This window comes from Rhodnius prolixus, unplaced genomic scaffold (genome assembly GCF_049639745.1).
Source record: "Rhodnius prolixus isolate KJV_2025 unplaced genomic scaffold, Rpr scaffold_2, whole genome shotgun sequence".
In the NCBI taxonomy this organism is placed as follows: Eukaryota; Metazoa; Arthropoda; class Insecta; order Hemiptera; family Reduviidae; genus Rhodnius; species Rhodnius prolixus.
The window spans coordinates 27496228-27519290 of NW_027411592.1; the positions used below are offsets into that span (position 1 = coordinate 27496228).

Consider the following 23063-nt stretch of genomic DNA (forward strand, 5'->3'; position numbering starts at 1 on the left):
TCTTAAAGGCCTTAAATCTGTAAGTGACAAACATTGTACGTACCTATTTGTACTCCCATTTGGAGAGATTTCCCTTGTCGCCAGGCAAGAAAATTGTTAATTTGTTCGCATTAACATTCCTTCCGCCAGGAAGGATAAATTGTGTAATTGTCAATTGTATGTTGTCTAGCCAATTAGTATTGTATTATCAATAAATAATTGTTATTTTTTGTAAGGCATTGGCGAAAGTATTTTGGGTGGCTGTGGCGTCCACCACATTTTATTTCAATACAACATAATTAGACTAAACTGTTTTCCCACATTTCGTCCTCGCCTTGGACATTTCATTTAGCCCTCTGCGAATATTCTTCAGGTATGTTCATAGATTGAATTTGAGAACCTGCTTATTTTCGTTCAAGGCGGCTGGCAAATTATTTATACAGTCCCAGACAACGATTTTATTTATTTACTGCTGTCAGCTAATTTTTTAATTTATTTAAATCATTCTTAATCCCTGAAGATTAATTTATTTTTTAAAATTATTCCAATTTTTATGAATTTCTTGATTATCAGTTCTCAAATCAGAAAAATCTTTAACACGATCAAGAATACAGTTGAGTGCATCCGAGACTTTAGTCTCAATATCAGTTATATACCCACCACCACTAGCTTTGGACATAGTAACTGTTTATGTTTATATTTATTTGTTGAAAAGATTATAGATTAAAAAAACACTAACAAATTGAACAAAACTTTTCTTCAATATTGTGGAAAAACTGCTGGATGAAAAGTTATCAAAATTCACCAGATTATTTAAAATAGTAAGAAGTCACTGTATGTTAAAAATCAATAGTTAATTCCAACTAGTGAAACACAGACACGATATTATCTCTACTAAAGCTCGAACCAAACCTCACTTCCCAACATATACTCAAATTTAAGTTTTTACAAAACCAGAAATTTCCAATAATCTGCGTTAAAAAGTTTGGGAACATTCACGCCCATTACCACTCATGTATGGGTCACCAAGACTCTATTTTGGCTCAACACAAACCATTTACTGACGTTCCCCTATCAACATGACACATTCAAAAGCACATTTTTTGTGTAAGTTTTTTCTTATATTTTGATCATATAAAGGCCCATTTATATATTTTTTAAGTTTACACTGTTCTCGATTATGTTCTTACATTTTTGTATATTTTAGACATTGACAAATTTATAAAATATATTGACACTTCACATCTACGATATAAGAACAAAAATCATCTTCCTCCTGATTGAATTACTTTGATGGAGTTTATTTCTGCGTAAACTAGTACTACTGAATATATGTATCTGTTCCAAGTAGAAATGGCACGATATGGTATAGGGGAATCGTGAGGATAGCAGCGATATAAGGCTAACCCTGTAAGACTCCACCCCCCCCCCCCAACCCCCCATATATATAATTAAAAAAAGTGTAATAAATAATAAACAATCACATGAAAAAAAAAAAAATCATTTTAGGTTATATACAATTTTTAGTGAAGACAAAACTTCATTTTTTCTTAGTAAACCCATTGACTAAAATAGATTATAATTATTTTATCTGCCAAATTCAGTTATTATAATTTATTAATTCAATAATTAATTCAAATGAAGGAAAAATCGTGAGCAGTGAATAAAATTGACATGAAATTGAAAAGGTTCATACTTACTTTATCTGTCACAATACCAGCCATAAGCATAAAAATTGTGCTTATTATTTTGTAAATTAATAGCTTAAAACTAACTGGCCTCGGAAATTGGATACCATTTAAAAATCCAGTTATCTCTGGCAGTCCTGCAGTTGATGAATCCGGCTGAAATATAAATTCATTTCTATAATGTCATACATTAAAATAATAAAATGTTTAAATGTAAACAACATACCTCTGCGATAACGAAGAATAAACTTGAAAGAATTGCTGGTACCGTCGTAAATAGAATCCACATGGGTATCAGTGGAAATAAAAGCCTCCACTGCGGTGTTGCAAAATAATATTTAAATTCTAAAATATTGAAGTTAAAGAAATAATATTTAAGGAAATTAAAAAAAATGGCTCGGCAGCAATTGTAATTAATTCATAGAGAAATAAACACTCTGGAAGATCTATGATTTTGCATGATCACCATCATTAAACTGGGACGGATGTGATGAATAAGACATGTGTACAGAAAGGCGAGTTTGAAATTCCTAACAGGATTATTACAGACGGACTGTTTGGAACAAGGCAAGTCGAAAGTTCAAAGTTAAGACGGCAAGTGGGTATAGTGGAACTTACTAGAAGCATCCTCAATCGGCCTTTTGCTGCTAGCAGTATACAAAAGATTGGCGCAAGATGTTGCAGGAACCCAGGGAACCAAAAATGGGTAGTAGTGTTTTCTTTAGCGAGATAACACAGAGGCCACTAATCCTTTTTCTTTTTGTAACAAAATCAGGCTTGGCAACAATATTTTGATTGATTATTTGATTATTTCATATATTTTAATGAAGGTGGTTGAATATGAGTGCATGAATTGTAATGTATATGTGTGATGGAAAATGTTCTTTATAATTTCTACACTAATCGCAATTCAAGACATTCTCTCCAAGAAATAAGAAAAATAGCACGCTGTTACTTCATACATATGTACCTGGCAGATGTACACTTCTTCTTTTCTTTAAATATGGCAATTAAAATAATCCTACCAACCAATATTGAAGATATTCAAAGGATACGTGTTAGTAAAAAACTAATTTTGAAGTCTAAATATTTGTGCTCTGCTATATTTATTATCGTTACACATAAAGCCACGAAAATAGCAACGAAACAAATCGCATTATTTCTCTGAATTATCAATGCTAAATTTATGGCAACTCCAAATTTTATTTCCTCTTCTTTCGTTAATTCGTCTTGCATCTTATCATAATTTAATGACTGAAATTAATTAAGTGTGACTAAGCAGACAAGTTGATAATTATTGTTTAATAATCTGTTTAATTAAACCTACCTCAAAAGTAGACACTACTTTTTCATATTTGCTGTCTTCTAGTACGATTATTTTGCTCTGTTGAATAAAATTTTAATAATTTATTACAAATTAAAACATAATTAATTCAAATCCACTCGAACCCGATTAAAGGATTGAACATTTGTATTTTAGTTTGTAAACTAATGAGAGTACATTTCAAAAGTGAGTAGAATGACAAGACCTAGTGGTAATTTCCAGCAACAATCTTAGGTGCCCAGAGGAAAGGCCTTGGTGCATCACTTGCCCTCCACTTTCCATAGGTGAAATATTGGATATTTTCGTAACTAGGCAGAATACTGAAAAACCTATCAACTCGCTATCCTCAAGTTGTTAAAGTAATCGCTAACTGATCAAATTCTTGAAGATAATCACCGCAGGGTGATCCATTTAAAACGCACCATCGCTAATAAGTTTTTACGAAAGCGGAAATCCGAAAAAAAACTATTAAATACCTATGCTGTATCTTCATTTTTGGCGGAGTTACGGCCAAAACCCTGATCGGCGTTTCATAAGGACCACTAATGTTGACAATGATTATGAAAACTACATAAAAAATTGTGAAAAATGGCGTTGACCTCGTTTTAATTTCCCTAATATTTGTCGAGATATTTAAGATCAGTTACAATTTTATTTTATTCGTGATCGGTTTTCAATATTAATTTTCCACCAGAAATACACTGCAAAAAATGTTATTTGTGCCGCTAAGAAAAAAAATTTAAAAAAATTGAACATTTAAAAAAATGTAGTGTAATGCAATTGTTGTGGGAGAATCAGGATAAATTTGTTTTATCATCAAATAAAAGCAACCACCACATCTTTTTAATGTAACCCGTATGCAAGACTTCTTGGTCTATGATTGCGGTAAAAATATCTTGCCAGGGAGGGTAGGTGTTGGTCTAGTGGTCAAGAGCGTGTCTTTCTAAGTGGGAGATCCCTAGTTCGAATCCCGCGTTTGCAGTCATTCATAATACTTAATACAATACTTTTTTTAATAAAATATAGTCATACACGGGATTCTAGCTGGGGAACTCCCACTTACAAAGCCACGATCTGGACTACAAGACCAACACCCTGGCAAGATATTCTTACCGTAATCATAGGTCAAGAAATCTTGCATACAGGGCACATTGAAATGATGTGATGGTTGCTTTTATTTGATGATAAAACAAATTTATCGTTATATCGTTAACCAACGCTCCCACGTTTCATCCACGCTTCAATTGAAGGTTGGAGAAACAAAACGCAATTTCTTTGCTGAAACGTGCAAAGACCCGCCTGAGTTTTCGTCATATACAAAGTATCATTATCGTCGTTCAAATAATTATGACTGTGAATTAAAATAATGTACGGACGAGCAGACTAAAAGATTTTTGTTGTATTGTGGAGAGATTAAAAGAGATTGAATTGTGTAAGAACAATTCAATGAACAACGAGAACTGGATGCGTAGAGATTGTCGACAGTAAAGAGAACGTATCATTCTTGATTTTTAGCGAGAGCGGTGTATCTGAGAAATTTACTGCCTCTAATAGCAGGAGGGTGCAACAAAATAATGAGGCCGTTTTCCTTCAACATTTACTATCTTTCTTTGAGCCTTCCTTCTTGTTTAATACCATGGTCCGCCACTGATCGCAGGAGTGAGATTCTAGCGTTTTGAGTTACATATTTTAAATTCTGATTTTCTGTCAGACACATAATGACTATGTAACAGTAAAATATGTTACCAACTTACCTCTCTTCTTATGTGTGAAGAATATCTTTTATAACATGGTGAAATTTGGGGAATTGAAAACGGGCAAAACCGGGTAAATCGATGCATATTGGAAAACTTTATAAAAACAAAAGTGGGCAAATACTTATCTCGTATCGAGCTTGAATGATATAAATTTCTTGTTTACACATATTGAGTTAATTTCATCATATGGTTGAGAAGGATAGTTAAATTTATTGCAATTTATTTGCAGTAATCAATCAGTAAAAATAAAATTCATTACCGTATTTTATTTAAGGCCCATCAACATCTGAGGACGTTGGCGTCTGGAGGTCTCTAAATACGTATTTTCTGGTTTATAGATGCAATCGCTAGAAATGAGAGTGGAGGTTGCCAAAAAGAAAGTGCTAATGAATAATAATTATTAATAAATAAAATACAATTGAAATTACATTAACCCAAGAAAAGAGAAAAACACAGATTATGATTATTCTCTTAATGTAACAAAGCAGCGCAGCACAAACAGTAGGTGATATCATAGTCAATGCAGTAGCTCGTTGCAAGTCTAATTTTCTGATCAGTATCTCTGCTAAATAGAGATTATTTATTTATTTTATTACAATTTTTTTCATCTCAATGAAGCTGCATATAAGTAACATGCATTACCCAGATGCCAGCGATATTTAATTAATTTTTATGTTATTTGGCATTTACTTTAAAAACTACAATTTAGTTCCAGCGTTAGTACAATACACAGCTTTGTTCTACCCTGAGGTATTTATTTAATGTTGAGTGGTTGAAAGTGGAATTTCCTAACAAATATTGGCTGTGTTGTAGGGTATAACAGACGGGAGTTTTTTAAGAGAAATGTGTGCAAATCTTTCTTTGATTTGTGTGCAAATTATGGTTAAGATTTAACCATAATTATTCACCACAACATCTAGCTAGAATTGGCAAAGAGATCAACCCAAACTGTTCATGCTCAGTAGATACCATGGCTGACAGTAATCACTTAATATTAGACTGCAGTAAACATGGTAAGGGGAGGGACCTTTTGTGGGAGGCAGTCCTTAGGTCGGGATGTCCCCAACCCTCCAATTTGCACAGAATATTATCTCAAGACGATGGGAACATATACACCGAAATTTACAACTACATAAAATGTAATGATATACATGTGTGAGAAGAATGAGATTTGATTGGAGCATTAGTAATTGATATAAGTAATGTCAGCGTTTCCCAACCTGTAGTACGCGAGTTGGTGGTTGGTAGTACACGAAAAATAACCAATAATCGCGGACAAAAAAAAAATACATATGTATATATATATGTATATGTATATACATAAGACTATTAGTTGTTTTAAAGCAAATAATTTACTTATCTATATTTTTGATCCCAGTCTTACGTTAGATGAAATTAGATTGGCTATTTATATTGGCTATGGACCAGATGGACTGACTGCAGAATTTCAGATAGATGTCTAAAATCCATTCAAAACTTATTTACGAAATGTTTGGGGAAAATATTGAATGAAGATAAAATCTTAGCGTAATTTATAACAATAGATACAGAGGCATTTCGTTAATAAATTTTGCCACACTATTTCTTTACACAGATCTCTAACTCGTGTAACAGTTAGGATAGAGCTCTCGTTAAGAGCCAAAATTGGTTCCGAAAACAATAGAGGATACAAAGATAGTCTGTTTATCCTATCTTCTCTTAAGGGTATTCAAATTCCGAAGCCCAAAAGAGAGGTTGGCATAAACAAATGTGGCGTAACATTAGTGGACTTTGTCTCTGTAAATCCTTCTATGGAACTAACTTCATAGTTTTCGTTGGAGGCTACATGGATTAAAACTTTAGGAAGTCTTTACAATCAGGCCTTTCTTCGCGTAAGGTTAATAATTAGGTATAAATGTGGACTTAGATTTGACTTGCTCTTATAAATTGTATTTTCTGCAATAAGTCTCAAAAAAGAAGGCTAGCGATCGTTTTTGCAAGAAGTTTGTAAAGAATTTAATTGCTACAGAGCTAAGTATACAGGTTGGCCTGTCTCTGAATCAGTGAACTTTTCTCATGTTGCGAAAGTTAGCAACATAAATTTAAATAGAGAGTTATAGTTTTATTTCTTTTCAAGTCGTTATATGGTTTAGCCATCAGCGAAATCAAACTAAAGTTGTATCTAAAGACAAACCCGAAGTCCAATACAAAACTTAAACATTTCAATGTTAAACAAATCAATTGAATACAATTTTTTTTGAAGAGTTAGTAAAATTTCGTGCACCTGCGTTATTTATACTTATACAAATGTTTTAATTGGTGAATGGAAAAATTCTTAGACCTATAATTGAGTCGTTCACTGCACAATCGGTTAACTCCATAAAACAAAAATTGGAGAAATGTGATGAAATAATGTACATAATTTTTAAAATTTCGTTTATAATGTAAATTTATAACGCTATCATTCAGCTCCTGCTACTGAATTTGAGTTGAATTATTGCAACGATCTACACTATAGCACGAAGTAAATAGAATGTCTTCTGAAATAAATTATTTATTATTCAATGGCTAAAAAGATTTTGTTGTTTAATGCGGTCAATCTTCATTATTTGAGAAATTATTATATAAAAATCTATGATTGAACCAAGCCCTTTAACACTTAGATTCAAGATATTTCAAAAAGTGGAATTAATCAATTAGTGCAGAAGGCGGCTCGATTAATGAACAAATTTACATATTTTCGTTGAGCAATGTATTTTATTTAGTAACAACTAGAGTCATTCTCTATTTTTCATTTTACTGAAACAGAATTCAAAATTTCTTGACTGTGATCTTATATTAATTTAATTCCAAGCGGATTTCCAAGAATAACCGGCTTATTTAAGTAAAGTATTTTTACATTAATTTCATATTTTATTTTTTGTTATTGTAATGATCAGTTTTCGTTGGTTATGACGTCAACTGAACTGGATTTGTTTTTTCATATTTAAATTATTACAGATTGTGATAATAAAAATGCACTTTAATGTTGAATAAGTTGTAATTGGGCAACAACTTCTTGATCCATGGTAATTGGTCAAGAGTCCACGCGACATACAGAATCCACCATAGCACCCACTAGTTACGAGTCTCCCAGTCTTCTCTTTCCGATTAGATTAGGAATTCTATCGGATATCTGGGCAAACTATGCAAGAGTTTTTACCCCCGAACTCTAATCCACGCAAGCGCTAAGAACTGATTATGTGACCTGTTTCCTTTCCCTGACAAAATTTACGGAATATCCTTCGCCAGACCAATGTGAGGCGTGTTAGCTCAGCCTGAAGTGGCCTATCAGAAGGTATACGTAAATTTAATGACCGCTCAACTTTGTTGGAATAATAGCTATCAAAAAGCTCAATAAAATAAATCTGCTCTAGCCTGGGGTTTTCAACCCCCACTCATGCAACATGGCAGCCATTGATTGATGCCTATATTTAAATGAGATTTTTCAAATACCAAAAAAGTGAGGTTCCCATTAAAGTTCCTCAGGATTCCTCCCTGTCCAAGCGTTCTCATCGTCTTACTTCTAATTTATTACCTAGACTAGAAAGAATATATTACCAATGTTCGTCCATGGTTACACGCAGTCTTGAACTAACCTTCATAAGCCTTGATAGTCTGTGAGGTTGTCTGCCTGAGCGAGAAGATAGTCCTCTGGAATTAATCCTTCCTCTTCTGATTTCAATCTCTCTAAAAGACCGCTAGCCTTCTTGGATGTGACAGAATATTCGCTGTTACTCCTTATTTTGTCTTGGCCACCATTGTGTATGCACATAATGTTGTTAAGTTCCTCTGTCCAGAATTCTGAAAAGCATAATAAACAGTATTTAGGAGCAAATATCGAAGAGCTGATCTAAAATAGGATCCTAAACATCTATTGGCATAATCCGTATCTGTAGCAGTTGGGCGTTTCAACCTTCAGCAGCCAACCGTGTTGCTGACGGCGCAATGGATGTGTTTGAACACATTGGATGTAGCAAATGAGTGGTGGTAAACTTACACGAACCTCCAAGGTTGTAGAGCGTGTTCTCCCCTCACCCTCAGGAAGCAAACCTTTGTGCCATAAATGCTCTGACCACATCCACTGTCTTCGTTTACCATTGTCCTGTGTGGTGCGATGGTGGAACGAGTTGATTCAAACCCCTATTTTTACAGAAAAAAAAAGTGATTCCGCCCCGCCCAAAAAAATTAAGGCAAATTAAAATGAAAATAATTAATACTGAAGTTACTTAGATGTTACACTGAAATACATCTTTCAACTAACGAAGCTATTATATAGAAGTTTACTGAAATATTTCAACTTGTAAAATCAATCAACACCAAAATACAAAACCTGGCGAGCCTAAAATATTACTTATGCTTGGAGGATAAAATAAGTTCCAAGATTTTTTAGAAAACTGTCAATAATTCTTAAATAATAATAATAATAATATTCAGGGAAGGGATTAGCTATGAGGTTAGCATACTGGACTCCCACGCGGAGGTCCCGGGTTCGAATCCAGCAGCTGACCCTTAGATTTTCTCTTCCTAGGAGCTTCTTACAGCTCACTGTCCGGTGATGGACAGTGTTGTCTGTAACGAGAGAACACTGTCCGGAGGCCGGCAGTGCACTGGAAAAAGCTCCGGGCGCTAATGACCTCAGCTGTTGATGCGCCAAAAAAAAAAAAATAATAATAATAATATTCATTAGGGGAGGGATTAGCTATGAGGTTAGCATACTGGACTCCCACGCGGAGGTCCCGGGTTCGAATCCAGCTGTTAACCCTTAGATTTTCTCTTCCTAGGAGCTTCTTACAGCTCACTCTCCGGTGATGGACAGTGTTGTCTGTAACGAGAGAACACTGTCCGGAGGCCGGCAGTGCACTGAAAAAAGCTCCGAGCGCTAATAACCTCAGCTGTTGATGCGCTGAAAAAAAAATAATAATAATATTCATTTCTTCTCCTGTACCTGTCCGAAATATAGGACCCCATACGCGGATCTAATAGAAAAGGGGCAATTATCTTTTTATAAAACTCTTCCCCATTTTCCAATCAACACCCCCAACTATCTTGTAAGATTAGAGACAGGTCAAGTTCACATGAAGTATAAGCTCTTTAAAAGAATGGTGAACTGGTGGATCTCCATACTGAATATGCCAGAGGATCACTTACCTAAGATATGTTAGAATCGCCTTGTTGAACTCGCAGACACATTTAACTTGCCCTTTAATTGGGTGCTGGAGTTAAGAAAATATGTTCCCATTATCGGTTCAGAGGAAATTTGGATTGCCCAAGACCCCTATCTTATCAAAGAAAATTATAATAGTTTAGTGCAAAATTATTTAAACCATTTGATTTCTAAAAACATTGATTCTGCTATTAGTAGTAGTTTCAATATTTTTTACTGGGATATCTGCTCCTTCGGAACCTTCCAAAGTTACCTTAGTAGCAAAATTCATATCAATAAAATTAGAATATTGGCTCAGCTAATGTTGTCTGGGAAACGTCGCGCCCGGGTATATCATAGAAATTTCAATAACTTTTTATGAGGAATCCGAATGCCCTCTTTGCAGGAATAGTTTAATACATACTTTATTATCTTGCCCAATTCTTTCCTCTTTCAGGAACACATATATCGAGAAATACGTAGTCGGACAACGTTCAGAAAGAGAAAATTTTCTGGATCTACTGTCAACTGAGAATGACATTAATAAATTGAATAATATTTATTTCTTTATGACAAAAAGCCAACTTAGAAAATTATTGTTAGACTTTTAATTAATTTACAATTTTTTATTGATAGCCTATTTTTAATTAACCACCTATTTTAATTAATTTATGGGAATAATTTCCTACCCATCTCCGCCTTGTATCCTCTTGAAGCAAGTTAACTCCAGTCTTCCAGTGGTCAAGCTAGTGACAAAACTGCAATGCATTTAATTTTTATATTTGACTAGCCTATTTTTGTGTTAATATATGTGTTTCATTGTTAATTTTATATTTATCAGAGCAATTGGAAATTAGGAATAGTAAGTACTTATAATGTGAGTTAAAGAAATATATTTTTGTTATTAACTGGGAAAGCTAACATTTAATGATATACCTTAATAAATTGCGCTACATTTGTAATACATTCCAACACTGGAACTGATTCAAATCCTTCGACTCCACAGGCGGTCTCGTTCTGCCTATCACTACAACATAGCCTTGTTAAGAACTGTTTATTCTTAAGTACAATTCTGACCTGAGTTTTCTTAGTAGGGTGGGGGTACAAAAGGGTTATGGTATGGAATATGTACATACCCCTTTTTTTAAGTCAGCATATAAAAAAAATATTGGCAACTTTTACAACCTGACTAATCAACATAGAATTAATCTTTAAATTACTACATTAATATATAAAATTAAATTAAACATTTTCAGAAATTATTTAAATACTTATTACATTAAAAACATAATTAAAAGTTTGGAAAAAAATTCATTAAAAAACTATCATTACTACACAATTCTTGCCTTATCATTTCTTCTTGAGCTGCACTTTCTTCTTCGTAGATTTTATATAATTTGGAAATAAAAAAAAATTTCTGTCTTTAATCTTCGAGAATTTGATATTTCTTCGTATAGCGATGACGACCTCAACCAATGCCATATAAATTGAAACTAGAGGTAAGGTATTAAACAAAAAAAAGGTGTAAAAATCATTCACCAAAATTTCTTATTTTATTCAATATTAAAACCTTTTATTCAATATTAAAAGCTTCTTAAAACCACGAATCTAGGATATTTTGTTTTGTTTTATCGTTGTTATTATATGGTTTAAATAAGACCCAAGGGCTGCAAGTTTAAAACATTGTGTAACAACATTTAATTTATAATTTTAATAAAACATTTAAATTAAAAAACTTATCTTAAAAGCAGAATATTTTCGTTAATAACTCATTATGCTGTAAGTCGGCGGTACCATAATCTGTATAAGAAATTAACTTATTCGTTTGAATCTCATTAAAATGAGATTTACAGTTATTCAATTTTTTTACATGCCTGTCAACTTCAACCGGTTCATTCGAATAGATTTTGCACTTTTACAAACTACAAAAACGTGAATAAAAATATTTTTTTATAAAAGATACTTTCAATTTTAGAAAAAAAATATTACTTTAATTTACCTGCTGTGCTGGTCACACAGAATCCATGAGAATATAAACCAATAAATTAAGCTGATTCAGTTTGTTTGAGAAAAAAAGCTGCACTTAGAACTTCATTTGGGTGAACTAATTGAGAGAGAGAAAAAAGCTACGAATAATGGCAATAGTAACGTAACAAAGGGAAACGGGTGTACACACGACGCACTTGTGACCGCGAGTATTAGGTATCTGCCGTCAGTTAGCCGTAGCTACGATATACACAATATTTACAACCCCACTCTTCCCTGGCGAACGTTACACCTTACTTCATTAGCCCCCACCATATTCTTTAGAAACATTTTTAATTTATATTAAATAAATAGAACATTATTTTTAGACAATCTATTTATTTTATTAAGGCCTAATATCAACTATCACATGGTGTATAGTCTTCACTCATCAACTAATGGAACTACTTTGGTGTCAGCAGTGCAACAGGTAATTTCAGATTTGTGTACAGCAATGTCTTTTCTTGTTACTACGCCTACAACCTATGCAGTAAAATAATACTTTAATTAGATTACAATGCACAAGGACTATTCGGTTCTTTGATGTTTTTTGAGATCATATAACTTAGATAACAATCAATTGAAATTAAAAAAACTGAACTTACCACAAATTTCTTTTTATGCAATTTCGGTACATGTTACAGAATTTAAGAATGAGTTGATGACGGTCGAAATGAGTGGATGAATGGTAATTGTCGATAAATTATAAAAAAAAAAAAGACATGAGATAAAAAGCTTTTGCATTTTTTAGAGGACACTCATAGAATATTGTAATGCTTAGATCAGCTTTGGAGAAACCATCCACATTTCTGGATTAATTATTTAATTTAAGTCCAAGAACTGCACATAACGAAAATATTAAAAGACCAGATAAATTGAAAAAGAGAAGCAATCCAAATTCCAGTATAAGCACAAAAATTTTGCAAGTACAAAAAACTATTTTTATTTATTTCTTATTAATTTGTTTTTTGGCGCATCGACCTCTACGGCCTCAGCACTCGTAAATTTTGATTCAACTTGATTCAGCTTACCCAAAGCTGGATTGGCAAAACTTCTATTCTGCCTGTTTCGCCGGAGCACCATAGCAAGTGAGGTGGAAGAAATTGGGACAATAAACTGATTTACCACAAAAAGATCTTCTTTTATTCATCAATACAATTGACAAAAAGGAGTTTGGGTAAATTTTGTGTGTCATCCCTTGTAATAATACAAAACTTCTGCAGTGGTGGTTAATATTCCAACGTACACCATCCTCGGCTAGAAGCGACACATTCAGTCTGGTGGTAAACTATTCATACCAACTGTGGGTGCAAGTAGCACATGGTTGCAATTATTTTATCATTCACTCACACCTCTATTTGCAATAGAATATTCAGCATACAATTTTTAAAATTTGCGCTGTCAGATTGGCTAAAAATGACTTTTATCCGGTTTTAGTTTTTCATTTATCACATTGTACATGTACTGTATTTTGGAAATATTTGTTTCCCAACAAGACCAAATTTTTCAAGAATATATTCTACCTTAGTGGTTCGGTTATTATGTAAACTAACTCATCAACTAATGAGTAACGCTTACAAAAAAAATTCTAAGAAAAATGTTTTATTTGAACATAATAGAATTAATTAATTGCTCACCATCACTGCAATCTAAAATGAAAATGATAGATCAACACATTGTAATGTATAAAATATTTAAAGAAAATCATTACAAACGACTTTAAAAAAAAAAACTCTTAAAAAGTAAACAGATACTTTTTATAACCACAGTATAATATAACCACCGCACACCTATAGCAACCTCATGATACATCAGTCATTAAAGAAAGCACATGTTCAGTTTCGAAATATTTGGAAAAGTGATGTTTCAGAAATTAACCAATAAATATCAAGGAACTTATCGACTTGTGCGAATATTAGAAGCAATAATACAATTTTAAATCTAAAAGTGAACTTGCTGAAGTAAAGTTCAGGTTTCAATGCACAGCCATCACTTAATTAATCACTCGTAACATTTACCTCATTTGATTGGTTTACAACCAATAAGTGCCTCATTCCCAATCCGGCCATCAAAGCATACACTGTGGAGAATGACGTCTCCTGCAAATATTACGGAAATTGAATTTCGACTCATAAATATTACGCTTACTAGTTCTTATATGTAGGTTATAACTAACTATAAAGGAACAATTTGGAGTGAACACTTACACGAACTTTCTTATCACATTTTATCAGAGAAAATGTTGCAAGCCAACCTTAAAGGCCTAAACATCCATTGCATCCAATTTCAAATCAAATCTTTATGCAATTAACTAGAAACTTACAAAAACTAGAATAATCCGTTTTGACTAGCGGGTAGATGATAATCTCCCGATTCAGAATTTAGATATTTTCTATTCTTAGAAGTCATAAACGCTTGAAAACGTTGATAACATCCAAACGGCACTTTAGGAAACAGCTTAGCCGTTCTGAACAAAACCGCTTACAAAAAAATTCTAAGAAAAATGTTTCATTTGAACATAGTAGAATTAATTAATTGCTCACCATCACTACAATCTAAAATGAAAATGATAGATCAACACATTGTAATGTATAAAATATTTAAACAAAATCATTACAAACGACTTTTAAAAAAAAACTCTTAAAAAATGAAAAAAATCTATTCAGATTATAACAAGATATATTTCGAATGTAAATTGTAACTCAGTATACTCGTAGATCGTACATTATATTGAAATGACCTGAGTTAGAAGAAAGCCTGACTGAATTGCGCTTGGCTGAATTCTCAAAATAAAGTTATAAAATTTTTAGTATTGCACTTGGTGTGCCAAGTTCAAAGTAAGAAAACACCTGAAATCGATTCGATAAAGTGGCTCTTCCACTGGGCATTTCTTACTCCAGCGCTTTCCAACGTTTGGTACTTAAAACAAATACACAATGTAAAGTTCATGTGATTTGCCGTTTTGGTGTGACAGGCAAAGAGGCATATGTATTGTATAGAATGCAGTAATATTTGATATAATACAGATGTATTATACATAATAAAGTGCAACAAAATAGAATCGTCTTTCAGTTTTGGGTGATTTCTCAAAAATGGAGACAACTATTTATCTAAACTGCAAAAACCACTTTTTAAGCTTAATGGGAATTACCCCCATCAAATGTTATAAAGCCAGTTAAGAAAAGTTTTAATGTGATAAAAATATGTGGCCCAAGCCATCTTTTATAAAGTACTATTTAAGGAAAGGTTCGATATAAGTGACTCCTAAAATTTTTTTATGAAACACCAAGTCTATTAAAGGATGGTTCAATGTGGTGTAAGATTTCTTCTACATCGAAGAGACGGTTGAAAGACATATTTTTTTAACTAATTAAGCAACGAGCTTCAACACTAGCTTAGTAGAGACCTAAACTAATCACACCTTTGAATTTTAGAGAAAAAGTAATCAGGAAATGATATAGCACCTCCTTTAAGAGAAGACAATAATGTTTTCTGGGTAACTACAAATTCAATTTTATGCATCTAAACAATTAGCAAAGTTTTGTTAAAAAAAAAAGTAAGTCAAGTTACAATCAAGTAACTAAAAGTAAATAAAAGTGGTCATTAGCAACATTCGGACATTTTTTTGTAACGAACTCATCTGTGCATCATCCCTCTAGGAAAGGAAAGTCTAAGTGCAGGCAGCTTGACTCGAACTGAGTACAGTGCCATACTCACTAAATAACCCCTTCTCTGAAATGGAAATGCCTCATTTTCAGACGGGGTTTATTATTTTCAACTACATATCAAATGTCGCGATCAAAGATGGACTCTTAGTATAAGTTTCTCCTAACACAAAAATGAAATCACTCCAAGATCTGCAACCAAGTCTAACTTTCCTAAGTTTGGTGGTCAACACTCTCAATTAAAGTAGCACCTATTCTGTTTAATACTTTGAGTTAATTATTTTACTAAAGGTAAATCTTGATAGTTAAAAATCCAGTACAATGCTTATAAAAAAAAAGTGGAAAAGAAGAACTAGCAAAGCACTTGAATACTATCTACTGGCAGTTTATAAAACTTGGAAAGAAAAGAATATGTACATGTAACTCCTTATATTACTTTGTAGCTCTGTTACAGATAGAACTAAGCACAGATGTTCGTTTAATAATATGGAATATAGTAGAATATACCAATGGTAGATAATTGAGGAACTTCACTTTCTTTTTGGTATGAAACTCTCTTGCTAAAGTTAGCCTAAAGTAACTGGCACTATCATGCTACCTAGCGGCGGTTTATAAAATGAAGACCTTTAATATTCTTCATATCAGCATTCTCCATTAATTAAAACAAAAAATTGGTTGTTAAACCTAAAAACAATGATTACTGATTTTTTTTTTTTGTATCTACGTGCAGTCTAATAACCTTCTAATTTATTTTTCATTCATTTCGGACCAACCATGGGTTAATCATTTTGGTATAAAGACTTGCATTAACATTATTAGAAAGTTATAAGATGACTTGGTCAAAATTCTATGATATTTCTGTTACAGACGAGCCCTCGGCCAACTCCATAGTTCTATTCCAATCTAAACTACCTCTACATACCATAAAGTATAAGTTTTTAACTTTTGTAGATCCAACTTAGAAAGATTTTATCTCGCATTTTCTGCTAAAAAATATGAACTATTCTAAGTTTATAAATTTCGTCATTTACTTCGCCTAAATTTTAACTTCGAAGACATCTTCCAGGGATCGGAAGGATTTTGGGATAAGCAGCTACTTTTTCCGAAACGGTCCCTTATATAGAGGAGGCAATGAAGAGGGAACAGCTTTGGAGGGCCTTCCCAGGTTGAATTTTCCGCGGGGTTTAGAAGAGAACAAGATAGAAGTGTTGTAGGTGGAAGGGATACATCCTCAATAGGAGAGGCTTTCACAATCTTTTAATAATCGGCAGTTCACGAGTTTGCTCCTTAAAAACCTCAGTATGCTTTTAACTTTTCTTTTTATATTCAACTTAGTCGCGCTTCTGCGAAGCTTAAATGAAATCATGCTAGAGATTACCATTTGAACAAACATTGGAGATGGATTCATAAATCGGCCCAGATCAACTGTTTTCTTTTCTTCTCCTTTTACAAATCTAATATCTCCTAACTAAAACATGCCAGAATTAAACATAACTTTTAAGATTACGATAATTAGAAAAGTGTTTATAGAAACATAATTTCAAATGAATAAGGAGTTTTAACCTTGAGATTCGTGTCGAATTGATTTCTTAGAATATTCAAAGTTCCATGAAAAGACTCCTTTCCATATAATTTATTTTTCAAAATTATTAACAATTTGTCCCTTAACACTAATCCCAATAACTGTCCGTAGGAGTCAATTCCTTCCTAAACAAAAAATAAATAAATAAATAAAAAATCATAAGTGAGTAATAAAATTATTATACTCCAGAACATGGGCATCCCTGCTTGCACTCTATGGGAGACACAGCTAAGTGATAACCGGGAAAACACAGACAAAGTAAAGAAATAGTAGTATTCATAAATAAATAACTGGCAATAATTATTGAAAAAAAGTCCTTAGGTGCACGGAAACATTTCAAGTATTGATTATTTCAATCAGTTGAAATCATAAACAACATTATTATGTTTATTCAAATTGTTAATCCGTTTAACCGGTCCTCTGCTTGGTGATCTAATGTGATTTTCCGCAGTCTCCTTAAAGAGCTCTCCACTTCATTTATTAGTAGAAAAATAGGGTCTCAACGTAGGTTTTTGACGATCAACCCTTTTACAAATGTCCTACCGGACAGTTTTAATTAACCCAGATTAATTATTACCTATTATTAATAACGCTTCACTTCTACATAATGTAACAATCACTTTAATCGAAGAATGAACTTAAACCGACGATTTCATTTAAAAAATAAAAGTAAATAAATTAAAAAAATAAAATCATTGTTGTTGGTGTAAGCATTTTTTAAAAAGGTTTATGAATTTTTTATTCATATTTTTTTATTTTTTATAACGTATTTATTTTTACTTGTGATTAATAGTTTGATTATTATAGATTATTAGGTAAATGGGAAAATTCAACTGCGATTGCACCACTTCCTTTTAAGACGAGTAAGAAAAATTAATCTGTGTTTGCAGTACTTCTCCCTAAAAGGTAAAGGTAAACTTCAAATACGCACGATGGCAATAATTATCTTTAATAGCTGTAAGAGTAGGATGGTACTTTTTATGTGACGCACTAAAACTCAAACCAATTCTTCCTCGAATTTTATCAAAATTCGTCGAAGGTGATTGATTATTAAAAGGGGCCTTACTTAAGTGAGGCAAACTCGTTTCTAATGTTGTAGATGTCGAGATCCATAAAAGCTATATCCACATAAAATTTCGAATCGAATGTCAATTTAATGACGTAAATCTATTCACGCGTCGATAATTTGAACGATTGCAGTACTTCCTATTAGTAGTACTATTAGTACTAGTAGTAGTATTAGTAGTGTAAGAGCAGATGGCACTTTAAAGTCACGTAGGGGAGCTTTAACCACTTCTTCTTGCTAAATTTTATCAAAATCGGACTAAGATTTACAGAGTTATTAGTAATAATAATTTTGGAGGGGGCCACACATACATGATGCTAACTCCTCTCCCATTCAATGTGCAGCTCGAGACCCCCAAAAGGCACATCTGCATAAAATTACGAATCGAATGACACCTCATACCTACCCACTCAAATAAAACAGTCGAATATTTTGAAAAGCTTTTGAGAGATTCAAAAAAAGAAAAACTAAGTTTTGAAAAATATGTTATGGTCCAAGAAAAATACTTATTAGCGTCCTATGAAGCATCATTTTTAATTTTACAATTGGTGAGGAACTTCTAAAGCCCATAGTATTTATAGTTACTAAGTTGGTACATGGAAAAAAGAGTGCAGATCTGCAGATGAACTGCGTAAAATTCCATAATCAAGTGATATAGTTTGTAAAAGGATTACAAAAATTGCTGAGGACCTGTTTCAACAATTAATGGAAAGAATTAAACAAAACACAAAATTTGCCATACAGCTTGATGAGTCAACAGACATTCAAGATTCAGTTCAATTGTCAGCATTCGTAGCCTAACCATTGTGTGTTTGTTAGGTTATAAACGGGTCGGCAAGAAATTATTACTTTAAAAAAGGTTTGTTTTTTTTAGCACCAAATATTTATTGAGCAGCTCTTGTGACAGGGTAGTATCTTCTCTGTGAAAACATTGTAATAACCACTCTTCCATCATTTGTGCCATTTTCTACTTTTATAAAATTAGAATTGTCATGTAAAATCGAGAGATAAGTTTAGTGAAAAAATGAGAACTTTTAAGATTGTCCTCCTTATAATAATATAGACTCCACTGTACATCACTCTTACAACATATTCACTATAAATGCACTGTGGGATGTTTAGGAAAGTCGCAACTGAAGCTTTGGGATTGTACATTATTTTAATTAATACAAAAAACTATGCTTCTGTCCGTGATTAAGTTAAGATGTTATTAATATTATTATGTTAAACTAGTGTAAATATACATAAAAATTTAAGACGTATCTATTTCTGAGGTTATTGGCACCTGAAACCTTTTTCAGAGCCGGCCTCTGGACAGTGTTTAGTGATGGGCAATTCATCACTCCGACAGTGAGGCATCAGAAGGTTCTAGGGAAGAAAAATCTAACGGCCGGCAGCTGGAGGTAAATTTTGGTTGAATGCTGTTTGATTTATGTGTAAATAATTAATAATAATAAAGCCTTTATCAATCATTACTTGATTACTCAGCGGACAAAGAGCTCCAAGAGAATGCCAATTAAGTAATTTATATAACTTAAATATTTGTTCGTTTTTCAGAAAAACGTACTTCAGTTTTAATTCTGTAAGTCTTTTTGAATATTCAAATTCTTTAAATATTATTTGTATTATTACTTAATCAGAATTTAATTTCATTTACCTCTTCAGAATTGAAGTCTGGATCAACCACAGGAAATCCATTATGTTTGGTATTTTTTAAAACATGCACAATAGCTCCAACAGTTGTAACTTGTGGTAAAGCTACTACGTTTTTATTCATTATATTTCGTACTTGAATCCAAGAACAGTTTGGTGGAACCTTTCTTTCTAAAAATGGCATTCCTTTCATCAGACATTCAGAATGATAGATGGGCTGTAAACGTTTTAAAATTATAAATAAAAAATGTGGAGTAAAGCAGTTTATGTGGACCAGAATTAGACAGACAAAAATAATCTAACTTCTTCTCTACCATCAATATACTTTTTCGCTCTCCAAGGCTTTCTGAAAAAAGAACTTAAAAAAGTACCTAGCCGTATTAGCAATTACTGTTGGTTCCTCTTTTCACGTTAACTCTGATTAGTTTCATACTTATTCATTGTTGGTATTTATATGTGCATGAACTGTTAGTAAATATGTTTACGTTTCCTTATAAAAATGCAAGGTAGAGCACTGAGTCCCATTATGAATCAACGCTTGTCCGAAGATTCATAGCAGCTCACGTTGTAATAAAGGTAGGAAATAACCTGGAGGTAATAGTATTTAAGATTGGTGGCAAAATATCTCGATAAACATCTGCGTAACATTTACAGAGTTAATTCAATTTAATAATTAAATTAAAGACTTCTTACCATCCTTTCTCAGCAAAATTATTTATTTGCTGATACTAAGTAAACAATTAATACTATTTTTGGAGATAGGCCCCCCGATCTAAGAAAGAAATCAAAAGTATTAGATTCCTCTTCAAGTTTGAAATAATTGCAGGTTAATAAGGCCAAAACGAAAGTTTTGAAATTCGGTGCGGGGAAACTTAAAAGTTAGGAAAACTTTTACTTTGGTTCTTCTAGGCTGGAGGTGGTTTCCTATTTTAATTATTTGGGTGTTACATTTTCTAGATCTTTACTTTTTTAAGAAGCTAAAGATGAAGCGGTTAGGAAGGCCAACTCTGCAATGGTTTAATATTTTTTATAAAAATAATTTAAAATCTTGGGAATCAAAAATGTATCTTTTTAATTCAATAATTAGAAATGCTTTGTTGTATGGTGCCCCTATATGGCGCCTTAGATATCTAGAGGATTTGGACGCTGTACAATGTAGATTTATTAAAAGGACCTTGAATGTTAACCAAAGTACTCCTCATTTCCTCAATAGAAACTGGTGATGTCAATTTAAGCCTGTTTGTTTTGAAATTAACGTTAAATTGGTTGTTAAAAATAGAAAAAATGGACAGATCCAGGTATCCGAAAATCTGTTTTACAACATTGGTGAACCTTCACCTTGAAAGGATGAATCATGAATTCAACTGGTACTCACAATTACGAACTTTAATCAATAAATTCATTCCATCCTTTGTGTGGCCAAATAATTTTTGTAAATCTGATCTAGTAAATCGTTGATAGATATAGGACTTATTTATTTAATGAAGATCTTCTCAGAGCAAGGAATTCTAATTATAGTAGACAGTTGCATGCAATAATTCCTAACGAAATAGTGTGTCAACCTTATCTCCTGTAGGATATTCCTCTAAAATATAAACACCTATTTGCTCAGCTGAGATTAAATGGCAAACATTTTTCAAAATTTACTATATACAATGTAAGTTTTAAAATTAGTGGTGAAAATGTTTGTGCAACAAAGAGGAAGAAGATGGCACTCACGTGATGGCCGTTTGCCCTGTATTTTCAGAGGCAAGAGGACACTTTTATAGGGAAGTTTTTGATGGCCAGCTTAGCATGGAGAGAGTCGTTACGAATCAGAACCAAAAAAGCTTATCCTGCCGTACAAATATATGAATTTTTCCTTAAAAATAGAGAGATTAATATTATTATTTTCTTTTTCTTAAACTAGTATTTTTTAGCAGGATTTGTTTTTTTTTAGTAGTGCATTCATTATTAGTAGTTGTATGTTTTTGTTTTTAAAAATATAATTTTAAAAAATATGGTTATTGTAAGATGTATTATTTTATTTTTATTTTTTCTTCTTTCTTGGTTTTTATATTAAGCATTTTATTTCTTAAAGAAAGATTTTCAGTTATTCTTTATATGTTTAAGTTAAAAGTGTACTTTTATTTTATGTTATTGTTTGTCAACACAATTCCATTGTAACGACTTATTGTCTTATACAATAAATAAATAAATATTATTTTTGTACTTACATGTGTAAACATATCACCAACAATTTTGGTAGTAATAACGACAATAAATACTGGCAAGCCAAATGACGTTTGTCCACTAGACTCAAGCAGAATTATACCTATACTAAAACAGATTCTAGTTGTCCCGCCTATATGGGCTCCTGCTGCCAAAAAAGCGTACATCTGTGGACGACACCAGGCTTTCTAAAAAAAAATAAATAAATAATATTTCACAATCATCAATGTCCCATTAAAAAACTTGACTCCACAGTCTAACAAGAAACAGTTCTATTTTAGGCAGCAGATTTTTACTGAGAAGGTGGGTGTATATGTAATGGTTCTCATCGCCGTCTTCACAACCAGGTCCGTGCTAACTTAATCCCCAACGTTAATCTGGGAAAATATCTTTTGTGACACTCGGGAAAAGAAACATGAAGGGCACAATAAGGGCATACTTGCAATAAATTGCCTAAAGCGGCAAGTCAAGCTTATAATATAGCCAATTATTAAAAACTAAAAGTTCATAAAAAAAAAACTAACCGTTTGTGGGGCCAATATCAGTAGTGATTCCGCTAAGAGACGCCCCCAAATTGCTCCAGTAACCATACTGGGAATGAAAATTCCACCTGAAATGCTTGCTCCCATAAGAGCAGCAGATAGTGTGAAGTAATATATCAATAACACTATAAGAGCCTTCATTCCGAATGTTGCCTCTGAAATATAATTAAATATTACAATTCTATTTTATTGATACTATTTTTTGGCTGACGACTTCTTCAGTTTTTAGAAAAGCCAGTGCTTTAGAATTAACAAACTGATTAATTGGACAAAGGGTATTTTTATTTGAAATCAAAATTAAAAAATTAAAACTGAGTTAATTATAATGTAATTACAATAATGTATAATGCTCAAACGTTATCTGTTTCATACTCTCCTTAATAATGAACTAACTGGTAAGATTGGAC

General features: G+C 32.5%; 2 protein-coding genes and 1 long non-coding RNA gene across 14 annotated transcripts in view; 1 reads left to right on the forward strand and 2 right to left on the reverse strand.

The window, feature by feature from the left end:
- LOC141449349 (H(+)/Cl(-) exchange transporter 7-like) overlaps positions 1-8340 on the reverse strand; it is a 75199-nt gene extending 66859 nt beyond the window's left edge. For 2 of the 6 annotated variants that reach the window (XM_074118714.1, XM_074118713.1), the window contains exons 1-5: positions 4746-4955; positions 2995-3051; positions 2723-2921; positions 1894-2012; positions 1680-1823 (exon numbers count right to left, since the gene is read on the reverse strand). In XM_074118714.1, coding sequence (XP_073974815.1) covers positions 1680-1823; positions 1894-2012; positions 2723-2921; positions 2995-3051; positions 4746-4832 — 606 coding nt within the window. In that variant the 5' untranslated portion in view covers positions 4833-4955. Of the gene's footprint in view, positions 1-1679; positions 1824-1893; positions 2013-2722; positions 2922-2994; positions 3052-4745; positions 4961-5007 lie in introns of those variants that run through there. The other 4 variants (XM_074118715.1, XM_074118716.1, XM_074118717.1 and 1 more) reach the window with 4 other exon arrangements.
- A 3916-nt stretch (positions 8341-12256) lies between these two features.
- Positions 12257-23063, reverse strand: part of LOC141449348 (H(+)/Cl(-) exchange transporter 7-like) — a 122610-nt gene continuing 111803 nt past the window's right edge. For 4 of the 7 annotated variants that reach the window (XM_074118707.1, XM_074118709.1, XM_074118705.1 and 1 more), the window contains 7 exons: positions 22639-22811; positions 22120-22302; positions 19908-20120; positions 17166-17309; positions 16981-17070; positions 13956-14036; positions 12257-12420 (listed from right to left, as the gene is read on the reverse strand). In XM_074118707.1, the coding sequence (XP_073974808.1) occupies positions 12322-12420; positions 13956-14036; positions 16981-17070; positions 17166-17309; positions 19908-20120; positions 22120-22302; positions 22639-22811 (983 nt within the window). In that variant the 3' untranslated portion in view covers positions 12257-12321. Of the gene's footprint in view, positions 12421-13955; positions 14037-16980; positions 17071-17165; positions 17310-19907; positions 20121-21573; positions 21765-22119; positions 22303-22638; positions 22812-23063 lie in introns of those variants that run through there. The other 3 variants (XM_074118706.1, XM_074118708.1, XM_074118710.1) reach the window with 3 other exon arrangements.
- LOC141449350 (uncharacterized) lies at positions 18769-20054 on the forward strand. The gene is made up of 4 exons (XR_012455471.1): positions 18769-19109; positions 19552-19653; positions 19808-19832; positions 19916-20054. It is a non-coding gene; the product is annotated as an uncharacterized lncRNA (long non-coding RNA).